The 12,055-nt window shown below is 48.6% G+C and overlaps 1 protein-coding gene across 2 annotated transcripts in view; it reads right to left on the bottom strand.

Annotated features, from left to right (window-relative positions):
* The window catches only part of SEPT8 (septin 8), a 30,530-nt gene that overhangs the window by 16,622 nt on the left and 1,853 nt on the right, over nucleotides 1–12,055 (bottom strand). For both annotated transcript variants that reach the window (XM_009890723.1, XM_009890715.1), the window contains exons 2-7: nucleotides 9,825–10,020; nucleotides 8,945–9,131; nucleotides 3,225–3,386; nucleotides 1,643–1,739; nucleotides 1,122–1,290; nucleotides 732–864 (exon numbers count right to left, since the gene is read on the bottom strand). In XM_009890723.1, the coding sequence (XP_009889025.1) occupies nucleotides 732–864; nucleotides 1,122–1,290; nucleotides 1,643–1,739; nucleotides 3,225–3,386; nucleotides 8,945–9,131; nucleotides 9,825–9,991 (915 nt within the window). In that variant the 5' untranslated portion in view covers nucleotides 9,992–10,020. The remainder of the gene's footprint in view (nucleotides 1–731; nucleotides 865–1,121; nucleotides 1,291–1,642; nucleotides 1,740–3,224; nucleotides 3,387–8,944; nucleotides 9,132–9,824; nucleotides 10,021–12,055) is intronic.

The raw sequence follows: 12,055 nt of genomic DNA, 5'->3' as shown, positions 1-12,055 counted from the left end.
CGAAGCTCTAGTCACCCCTCCCGCACAACCCCCCCCCCCCCCGCAGGGCCGGAGCAGCTGGTGGGGTACGGCAGCCAGTGCCCCTGCACCACGCAAGCCCCTCGGCAGAGCAGACCTCGGGACAACCACAGCCTCTTCACCAAAAGCAGTGAAGATACAGTAAATTCAGCTCTGCCTGAGACCCCATATGAAACAGGAGAAGGTGTGACCCCTGATTAAGCGCACTGAAGATCTCAGCGCAGTCTGCAGCCCTGCCATGGGGCTGCGGGCACTGCAGGCTCTTTCGATCCTCACTAGTTTTGAAGAAGGTCCGTTTATTTCCTCCCCAGTCATGGCAGCTGCCCATGGCCTCACTCCACCAACCTGAGGACTCCCACCTAGCTACCCACTTTACTGCTCTCTCCAGTGAGCCTCCAGGAGTGGTGTCTACCCAACATGCTTGCTCACAAAACCGTCCCACGTTGCCCTTTGCTCACCAAGCAGCAGCTGAATCTCCTACACACTGCACAGAATGGGGAAGACTGTCATTTCTGAGGCACTGAAACCAGCGATGTTTTGAAAACGTTACCCCATGTCCCCTCCTCTGAGTGGGGGAATGTGTGTGTGTGTGCTTTGGCTGGTGAGGTCTGCTCAAGAGCTGCATGTGCTTTCCAGGATTCATACGCTGCCCAGACCGAGATCCTATGCTGGCTGTATTTTGGGATCCTCTCACAGGTTTTTGGCACACCCACCTCTCTCTCCTTCTCCTTCAGCTCTGCCTCTGTCTCCTTGACTTTGTTAACAAACATTTGTCTCATTTCCTCCTCTTTCTTCTGGAGCTCGCCCAAGAACTCTTTCCTTTTGGTCTCGTATGTTTCTTGGAGGCTGGGGAAGAAAGCAAACAAAATCCAGACTCTTTGGACACCAATGAGTTAGGGATGCGGAAACGCACGCCTCTCTGCAATGCTTGAAGACAAACAGGCAGGGAAGGGAACGCCACCAAAGTCAGTCGCAAAGTTCAAACCCAGGGCTTGTATTTTCCAGCCAAGCATTGTGGATACCACCACCAAATCTCCCATTTTTGGGGGGCATCAGTACCAAACTATTGCCCTAAATTGACGCTAGATGTGAAGGCCACTCACCTGAAGGGCTGGCTGTCTGGATCCGTGTCCTTGAAGCCCATCTCTTCCAGTTTGCACCTCCTGTACAGCTCATAGTGGCGGGTGTGAGTCTGCTCCCGAAGATCCTCCATGTTGACTCGAATCAGCATTTCCCGCAGTTTCACAAAGTCACAGTGACTTTCATTCTCAACTGATGGAAGCAAAGGCAGAAGTCAGCAAACTGCACGCATGGCAGGGGAGAACAAATGCACATGCAAGTTAACTCCAGAGACTCCCCTCCCAAGGACCTCTACCTGTTGTCCTGCACAGGGCACAACACATCCTCCTGGATGCAGGGATTCCCATTGACCACTCCTACCCGCCGGTAGGAATGGGAAATCAAAGGAAAGACTGGCCAACCCACAAGAGGCTGCACAGGACACTTCTGCACCGTTGGGCACCTTCGTGCGCAGGCGCTGGCGGGAGGGCAGAGCTGGAGAGGGTGCCAGCGTGTGCACGCACAAGGGAGGTTTGCGGCGGGTGCCCGGCTCGCAGCACCTTACCTTGCACCACTCCCCACGGGTACTGCCGAGCTCTCACCAGCTTGTTCCCAACTTTCACCTCCTCCGTGCTGCCGACCACAGCGAAGGGCAGATGCGCCTGAAACAGAGCCAGCGGCTCAGTGTACAGGCTAACCCCTCAGAGGTCAGCCTCATCATTACATCCCCTTCACCCAGGCACAGGATCTACTTCAAAAAGTCCTTCCCCTGAAGCTAACAATCTCCAATACTCAGACCAGTCTCTACTAAGAACTGGGATATTAAAACACAGAGCAGCGTAGGGCCCTATCACAGCTTGCTGGCAATGCCGGCTGGACTGAACTGGGTGGGGAAATATTGTAGGAACGCCATGATCAATACCGATCTCCCTCTATCCATTTGTCAGGTTGTTCTTGCAGCTGTAGTCTCTCCACACGCCAAGAGCAGGGCACTCCCTGCCTTGCAGAAAGCACGAGCCAAGACATCCGTAAACAGGCCTTGGCACAGCAGTTTGTGTGTGGGCACTGGAAGGGACATGTGAAGGATACAACATGTGCTCGCTGCTCTCCGAGTCTGCAAAGCATCAAGCGCAGTAAGGAAGCAGGGGACCGTCCTCAAGCACTGCAGGAGAGGAGCCACAGAGCAGGCGCTTCGGTGGGATGAGGTTAACAAAAATCCTTCACATTTAGGAGGAAACGGGTCCAGAAGTGAGGAACTGGTAGAGAGGCGGCCAAAAATATTTTCATGGGGAGACAGGACATGGGGACAGGACCAAGCAAGCGTGACTCCCATTTTTTTCCCCAATGCACACAGCTTGCAATTGTTTTAAAATAAGAGTGCATCCTCCAAATTTTTCATTAATTCCACAAAAAAGCACTATTACAGTGAAAACGTATGTAGCTGACCCAGAAATGAATTAGCTATTGAAAGTTTAATTAAAAAAAAAAAAAAGGTGGGGGGGAGGTGTGAAAGAAAAGACAAAGCATGTAATAAGAAGCAGCTATGCAGGAAAGTGTTCACTTTGATGTAAAAGCTACTTCTTATTTAAAAAATTAACATGGAAACATTTCAGCTGTTTCTACTGTGATAGCCACACTGATTTGGGTGACAGGAAACTTGAAAGTGTTTTGCACATGCTTCAGCCAGGTCTGAATTTGATCTCTGAATTTCAAAACCAACAAAATAGAATCTAACAATTTTTCTTCTTTATTTTAAATTGGGTTTTCTCTGCTTAGCATCCTTAAGTCAGAAGGCTAATGTAAATCTTAACTGTTAAATTTTTATTCAAAGTTTCTCCTTCCTCAAATGAAAAGTAGTCTAAAAGCAGACAGAATGAATTTCGAAGAAAGTATTTTTCAAAACTTCAGTAACACAAATTTTAGAGCTGAACTGAGTTTCTCCAGAGAGCCCACAGATTAAACAAGAGCCATATTTTAATTAATTCTGTATGCAATAGCCTTTGGCGCCTGTCAGATCCACAGCTCAACTTTCAAACAGATTTAGCATCTGGACAGTCCCAGTGAAACTTGCCCTTCAAATGCATTTTTGTGCAGCAATTTAATTTGTCGCTACTTCTGGCGGCAATGCGATCGGCAGCGTTACTCACATTCATCACAGAGTTGATCTCAGCAACTGCTTCGTCGTCAGTGGGGAACTGATAGATCTGCACGCCATTGCTGACCAGCTCACTCATTATCTTGATCTTGAATTTGTGCAACTCGCTCTTGGAGATGGTGTCTGCTTTGGCAATAATCGGGATGATGTTCACCTACAGCAGAAGAGAGGAAGGAAAAATAACCAGGTGAGCAGCAGTCCGGCAAGCAGCTCTGTCGGGAGCATGGGTGCCCGCAGGGTGAGCCGGGCCCTACGCCGTTGGCTGCTTTACATTTCATAAAACCACAGAGCTGCTTTATTTTGCATGTGAACTTCAGCACAAACCCAGCTGAACACTAGAGGGAAGAGTTTTCCAGGACTAATTTGGCTACAAGACTTCCAGATAAACTGAAGACAAACACCCTGCAATAAATACACATGAGCAGATCAAAGCCTCTGCTTTTGCCTATGTATTTTGTTACACACGTCGAGGGAGGCAGAGACAGCATAACTGTCACATCTGGAGTTATCTCCTATCCGCTCCTGGCTGTGCTGACAAGCTGTTTTAGAAGACAAGCACAAGGATGAAACGCTGCAGTGAGCTGGTGCGAAGCCTTCCCATGCTTAAGCAGAAGGAGCAGGGACTCCCCAGACACTTTCCCAGCGGCTGTGGATCCCTTCCGAGGGCTCCCCGAGCCTTTCGTGAGGATCACAGGTCAGGCGTGCTGTGCGGATTACATGGACCACCTGGGAAAGGTCCAGGGTGCCACACAACAGACAGGAGGTTTGTTTTCATGCTTTGTGGCTCAGCTTTGGTTTTGCATCAGCAGTCACCGAGCAGAACACAGCGCACAGCTTCGTCAACTGAAGTTTCACAAAGCCACCCGCAAGCTGCAGGGTGAGGAGGTCCCCCCCCCGGTGCAGTACATACAGCAAATGAGGACCACATCCTTCAGGAGGGATGCGGTTCGCTATAACCGCGTGCTTCAGAGAGCTACAGCGGGGCAGTATCTGTCACAGGAACCTCTATTAGATAATGCTGCTATGCCCAGAAAAGCCAAGTGCAATACTGCAAACCACTGCTTAAACAAACAACAACAAAACTCCTCTGTCTGAACAGCAGCCAAATTCATAGCAGTAAAACACAAGAATTCAGACAAATGAGGGAAAAGTCTGATTTGCCATCTAACGCCTCCCAGGAGCCAATGCTTTTTGTCCTACAGAGCAGAAATTCACAGCAGGCGTTTGGTCTCCAACAGGTGCCCATTAAAATGAATAACCTTGCTTTCCCAGCTCAAGTTCTCTTTGTAGCTCAATGTTTTTTTCCGTAAGTCTTGGGGCTTCCTCCCCCACCCTGGTTTAGCACTCACTAAATACAAGAGCATTTACTTGCTCCAAAATAAAACAGTCTTAACTTGCTCATTGCAAATTTATCTGAGAGGACAAATGCCTTCTTTTTCTCATCCACTGACCTGCCCTCTTTTACCAAGGACCACAAATCCACACAGAACAAGGTCTGCTGCTCACTCCACTCCTCAGCAGGTCAATGTCCTCATTACAAAGGTAAAAAGGGCCATGACCACAGCTGGGTGCCTCGCTGACCTGCTAAGAGCAGAGGGGGCTTGGATCCACCGTCTCCCACAGAAAAAGGGTCAGCTCAGGGCTCACGTACCACCTGCTCAGCAGCAGTATCTGGAGGGGAAAAGCACCACCAGGGAGCTGCTGTCTGCAGGGCTTCGCGCTCCAGCCAGCCAGGCACACTGACAAACCAACACAAGAGGGGATTTTAGTCCATTTTCAGTTGCGTGAGCAGTTTCCCCCTCTTCTTCCAAAAAGCAGCAGCTCAGCCCTGCTTACAGCAAGGCAGGAGGTGGCAGGCGCTGTGGTCACAGCGGCCACCCCAGCAATACTCATGCTTTGAAAAGGCAACTCAGTCACAGAGTTCACAACCCAAAAGGATTTTGCAAGTTGGTGTATTTCCAGTAATCAATAGCCAACATCCGTACTGTGGAGTCCTGGAAACTGCATTTGAGTGTATCTTTCTCCTTCTCTCTTCTTCCCTTGCGAGTTCCTTAATTTAAATTACTACTGTTTTTATTTTGATTTCATGCACGCCTTGGAAACCCACAAGCTGGAATCCCACGGTTAACAAGCGATACCCAGACCATCTCAATTATCTTCCTGTTTTCCTTTCTCTGATTTTGAGCACTGGCACCTAAAAGCTGTCCAAGTCTAGAACGAGCTCATCCCTTTACAATAACGAGAAAGGACAGAAAAGTTTGGAAACAAGAAACAAACGAGATACGAGATGCTACTGAACCGAACTGCATGTCTAACCCTGCCCTCCTACAGCACCTTCCACACATCCATTTCTGCGCAAAGGCCACACTAGGTTGTACAGAGATTAGTGCCAAATAAACTAATATAACTAGCTAGAGAAGAAAAGTCACCTCTCCTGTCCTTCCAGAACAGGTTTTAAAAACCCAATAAAACAAAGCGATGCCAGAACCATGCAAGGTTTCTGTCTCCACTCTCACTTTTACACAAATAACATTTACGTGGGGTTGCAGGCAAAATCCCAGAGCAACATTCTTACATCTCATGGTGGAAGAGCAATATTCTCTATTTAAAGATCTAGTAATAAAATCACGAAGTTAACTACTGGAGCATCATCATACTGAATGTGACAGGCATGCAGTGTCCCCTTGACTGTCAGTCCATGTGCTGGAAGTCTTTGCTGGAGTTGGAATTATGACCAGAGAAGTCTGTGCTTCAGACAAGACAGTGAACTCACGTGTACACGCATAAAACACACCTCATTCTCAAGTCATTCTGACCACAGAGTTATTTTCTCATCTCCAGAAATAAAACTTACAAGAATGTGCCGACATCAGTCAACTGGTTGAAAATAATTTTGCTAATATAATAAGGCTACACGCATTTTCACCCTGTGAAATACAGCTGGATTTTTCCCCATCTCCAAAGCGTTCCTGAACGCGAGTCCCAGTGAAGCCAACAGGAACGTCCTACCTTGGAAACCAAACAGCAGAGGCACAAACCGGCCTGAAGCGTCCCCCATCCACCTAGGATGTGTCAGCTCACAAAGTGCAAGCATTTAGCCACAGCTCGTAAACAGCACACACTGGCTGGAAACCATCCAGGGACAACCACCAGGGAGCCCCGGGATGCCCATGGCAGCACACAGCTGTGCCATCACTTTCCAGGGCAGGGCTGTGTTTTAAATCAATAAATCATGTTCTCATCTGGTACAGATGCAATTTTGTTTCTCTTATGTATTTATCCCCTCCTTTCCCCAGGTTAAACCCAATGGAAAGCCAACCCCTGCCAGGTCGTATGTGCTTCCCACCTACCAGTCAGCTGCATTTCATCTACCTAGAACCACTTCTGAAGATGCTTCTAGCTCTCTGGCTGTAATTAAATACCCTAGACAACAGCTGGCCATGAGCTCAGCCAAACAAATATTGTATTACAGTACAATGGAAGATTTTGTTTGCAAAACAGCTTTACCCAGAAGGGAATTTGTAAGCTTTAGACTAAAAGCAAGATTCGTTATTGAAATCGTCACACAGATTCAAAAGCCTGCCCAACACCTGACGCCGTGCCACCGATGTGCTAAAGCAAAGGTGTAACTGAGCCAGGCTCCTACAAAACCCTTGTTAAACTAGTCTCGGAGGCTGACCCAGCAGAGCACGCAGCAAAGCATCGCCTCTGATACACCTTTTGTCTCCATGGGCTCCACTCTTCAACTGCAAAACAGGGGCCACCAGCCATGTAAAGCTTTCCCAGAGGAAAGCCAGGCTCAGGTGCGCTCACACGACTGCAGACGTCCGAGCACGTCACCTCTCTGCCCAGCCACGGTGACCACTCGCCGTTTCCAGTCTGGAGCAGACAGAAAGCCGCCTGCAGCTTGCTGACACCCCGCTGCACTCTGCACGCACACTGGCCCCAAACACAAACAGTTCACCTGTACTGGGAAAGGTGCCCAGCACTGTCACACACAAATCTTTAAGGAGTGACTGGAAAGCACCTTGATGTCCTGGGACGACACCGATGCAGAAATGCAACCCTGACACCCAGAAAATATCAATGGTCTCTACTTGCTTATTCATTCCCACGTGCGTGCTTTGTGAAGCCACCACATAATGAAACCCAAGATGTTCTCAGACTGTGGTAAGAAGGGAGACGAGAGCAAGGGGATAAAATTACTTCAGAGAGGACTATTTAAGTGGAAGTTTAAAATATAAAAAGCTTGTGCGCGCACAAAGTTCCTGTCTCTGCACAAGTACAAAGGATTTATTTTGGTACTACCCAAGGACCACATTAAAGGCAGCCACGGGGAGATGTGAGAAGTAGGGAATGCAGAAGGAAAGGAAGAGAAAAGCTTTGTGGGACCACCAGCACCAAGGGGAATCGTGCAAAAGCTTTCCTCCAAACATATTTCTGGGAACATGTAATGCTGGCGCAGCACCAAGAGACAAGAGTTTATTAAGGGAAAGTTTTCGGATTCCTGATGAAGTCAGTGTAACAGCCACCGCGGTTACAGACAGCCCACTGCAATGGGAAGCCAGTGCCTGCTCTGGAGCGGGGCCAAGGAAAAGCAGGCCAACAGCCCCGGGTGGCAAGGGCCAACAGCAGGGACTCCGCGAGGGGGAACTCTACCCGCCAGAAGAGTCTGATGGAGCTGCACATGGACAACAGCCAGAGAAGAGAGCATTCCCCAAATGTAATCCAGGAGATCCCCCGTTACTGCGGGGTCCCAGCTGCCTTGTCTGCCCCCTCCGTAAACTGATCAGCATCTGCCATCTGAAAGGAACCACCTTGCTGCTGAAATACTGCTCTGAAAGACAGGAAATTCTTGACAAGAAAAGAAGATATACTCCTGCCACTGGTGACCTTTGAAGCCTCCTGCAGCTCCCTGGAAACCAGCTGCAACAACCAAAAGTGTGTCAGAAACCTCCTCTGAGCTGCAGGAATGTCAGCAGTAACCAGTTAAGTAACCCACTGCCCCCTAAGGCAGAATAGCTTGTGCACAAGGAAACAACCCCCACCTAGACCCTCTCATGACCCACTTTTAAGACTCCTATGACCTTGAGAACTTCTCACCATATTTACTTTTTCAGAAGACACTGTGATCTGCTATCCAGATGATCTGGCACTACCAGCAGCGACAGCTCACACACTCCCTGTGTGCCAGCACGCACAGCCAATGCTTCTCTTCAGCCCCTGCCTCCTCTCTACTGACCACCACCTTAGGACGTCTACAATTTTGGTTGCTCTTAGCCTCTCTGTCCCTTGTCAGGACAGCAGAGGTGGCTCTGCAGTTTCCACAGCTCTACTCCAGGAGCTGGAACACAACTCTACCTGCGCACCTGTAAAGAAGAGCTAATAAAGATGCAGTTGATGGCTTTGATAAACATAAACTAATCTGGGTAAGATTCTTACAGCGATGGACATTCTAGATTTCACACAACTAGCTGGAAAACAAGCTTTTCACCTGACAATTTCAGGAAAGCTGGTGAGGAAAAAAAAAAAAAAAAGCACAGGACCTCAGCAACCCACCAGGGCAGACAGAGTTTTACCAGTCCTAAAAACGGCTCAGCTAACATGCAGGAATCACTTACACAGAAGGAACAAAACCTTCCGCATGACAATCAATATTAACAGAAGCATCACCGCTTCCAGAAAGAGGGACCACGGTCTCCAACCCCTTACCTTGCTATCCAACTTCTTCATTGTCACCAGGTCCAAGGACTTGAGGGAATGTCCAGTTGGGGTGATGAAGTACAGGCAGACGTGAATCCTCGTGTCGTGGTAGTTGAAGAGAGATCGGCGGATTTTCAGCTCTTCTTGCAAATAGTTTTCAAACTGCGTATCAATGTACTCAACTATCGGCCTGTAACTAAAACCATACCATTAGCAACCCAGATACTGGACCTCAAAACTAAACAATATGAAGGCTTAAGGAGTTCTCCCAGACATACCATGGTATCATTTAAAAAGTAGTTCTAAGACTCAAACAACTTAGCCTTACAACAGGAAAAGTGTGGCATTTACACACAGACCTTATAATCCAAAGGTTGCTGGAGTCTCCTGAGGCTGCACTGCAAAGCCTAAGGACAGTGGAGCATGGAAAGATGACTACTTCCATAGGTCAAGCTTTGCCCAGATCTCAGGGCTGAGCCATCTGGCTGTAGCAATGCAACAGGACCAAGGAGAGACTTTGGAGTCCCAGAAAGCCTTTACCCGGGGCTTGAGCAAGATGTCCGTGTAATTAAATGAGACAGGTCCAGAGACACCGACTGCTGCCAGAACAGATAATTCCCAACCCTGACACTGAGGACAGCTTGTTAACTGCTGACGCTCCTGGAAGACACCATTCTCTGCTGGAAAGACCTCCTATCACCTCTCTTTTTGGCTCCTCACCCAACTCCCTCTACACTCAGCCCCCAGAACCAGAGCCACTGCAGGGACCTACTCCATTAACAGAAACAGGGACACCTCCTCTACAACACTGCAAGGAGGACCGCAGGCGGTTCACATCTAAGCATCAGAGGCAAGCCCAGAAATGCCAAGCAGATGGCACGAGACCTGCCTTTCATCTTTATTTATCTGATCCCCAAATCCAACCGCATCCACAATCGTTAGCTTCAGGTGGACATTGCTCTCCTGCAGGTCGTAGGTCCGTGGCCGCAAACGAACTGCGCTTTCATAGTGACTGGCTTCCTCCGTCTCAAATGTGGTATTGAAGAGGGTATTCATTAGTGTGGATTTCCCAATGCCGGTCTCACCTAGGAAGGAGAAATCATCAGCTCGCTGCAGCATGAATTTGTCACAGGTACTTCAAAGAATATTTAATTTAATTACAGAGCAAAACTAAATTATAATGTGAAAGGTTACTACAAACTGCCTGTGGACAGACATATAACTATTACAAAGGTAACTGCATTCTTGAAGGCCTCCCATGCTTAACGCAAAGCTAACACAGAGCGCTTTGGTTTCATCTCCCCAGCGAGGAGCTCACAGCACAGCAAAACATACTATTTTCCTTTTCACGTAGCCCCACTTTGCCTGGGATTCTGCACCAGGGAAGCTGAGGAGAGTACAATTTTAGTAGAGTCTTTTGAGTCGTCAGATGAGAAGGAATAAAACTCAGCGGCTCCTACTGACAAGGGCCATCTGGGTCAGTTGTTGGCTGTCCCAAAGACAGCGATAGCTCCAGGTAATGCTGCAGATCAGCAGGAAGCAATGGTGTGCTGCGGAGGGGACAGGGAAGTCTGACAGTGAGGTTTCCTCACTCCTTTCAGTAAGATTCCTGGCTTTAACAGTCTTCTCTACCACCTTCTCTCTTTGCTTTATCTTGCCACAAAAGTCTCTGGGGACCTGCCTTTTTTGAGAGTGGAGACCCCTGTGAGGAGGGAATCTGGGGGCCTATTTCACTGCAGAGAAACAGGCAGAGAGCTCCAGACCTGCTAGGACAACTTGCTATCAGACTGAAAACCTCTTTTCACAGCAGAAAAGACGCTGGGTGAAGGTTTCAAGATTTCACTGTGCGGTTGAACTTTGGTCTGCCTGGAAGCCCTAAAGCAGCCTGTCCCTCTTCCACAGCCTCAACCCTGTAGTCCCACATGTCCCATTAATAACTGTGGAAGGACTAAAGCCCATTCTGCTGTAACCCTTTCCCACTCCATCCACACAACAGCTACACCAAAGTCGGCTCTGTGGGTCATTTGCTCCCTCTCCCCTCTGAAGAGCACAAGCTCCGCAGAAGGCACTCAGTCAGCTGCTGAGATCTGGCTCGGTGCATGCAAACTGTCCGAGATGGTCCCGTTCTGCAGAGACACGTCACGGACAGCGTGTCTATGCTTTGAGATGATAGGGGCACCTCTGCAGCAAACAATTGGCCAAACTGGAGGAAATGAGCAACAAACTCTTCTATCACATCAGGCATGAGCTTCCATAGGTATCCAAACGATCTCAGCAAGACAGCAGCTGGCTGACAGAGAGCAAGAGGCGCTGCTCTGCGCTGAAGCAGACCAGCTTCTGGCCAAGATCTTGCAACCCAGCCCAAATGATGGTGTTTGCAATGCAGCCAGTTCCATCTCATATTGCTCTTGATTTCTGGAGTTTCCCTGTAGTATTTCTGCTTCCTTCAAGGCTGCCCTGTTCCCCAATAACTCTTCATGCCACATCAGTCAAGGGGAGACAAGAACACTGTCTTAGGGAAAAACACAGTGAAACCAGTACCAAAATGCTATATGGCATCTGTGACACAGAGGCCAAAGCATGATAATGTTTTCAGAGGCCATGTTCCATGGCGCATTTTTACTACAGACTTAAGCAGATCACTGTGCTGAAGCAGGGCGCTTCCAAGGCATCTTCTTCTTTCCAGTAGTAGAAAAAATTCTACAAACTTGAATCTCCGAGATACACAGAAGGAGAGAACATGGAGTCATGAGGCGATGACAGAAAAACTTGGTAGGGAGAGAATAGTTCTTAGAGAACCAGTAGGGCAAGATTAGAAGTTTCCCATCTGTAGCCCCCCTGTTCCGACAGCCATTGAAGGACACCTGGGATGCATCACAAACCAAACTTCATCCCAGAATATTTGGCTCACAGGCTGTCTGTGAGCCAGAAAGGCTTTGAACTGCTCCACCTGGTAACAAAACGACTCTGACATTTTCCAGATTGGCCTTAAAGGGGCCCCATTCAAACTCCTCATTCACTACGTGCAGCCCTATTGGCCAAGCGAGTGAAGAGAGGCAAAATCCAAGGAACAAGCCTTCTACTCCCTCCCTGTTTCCCAGGCAGTCCATCGTGCTACAC

This window comes from Charadrius vociferus, unplaced genomic scaffold (assembly GCF_000708025.1).
Source record: "Charadrius vociferus isolate BGI_N301 unplaced genomic scaffold, ASM70802v2 scaffold370, whole genome shotgun sequence".
NCBI classification, from domain to species: Eukaryota; Metazoa; Chordata; class Aves; order Charadriiformes; family Charadriidae; genus Charadrius; species Charadrius vociferus.
Note: the sequence above shows the minus strand (reverse complement) of the source record. Positions and strands in the feature narration are given on the sequence as shown.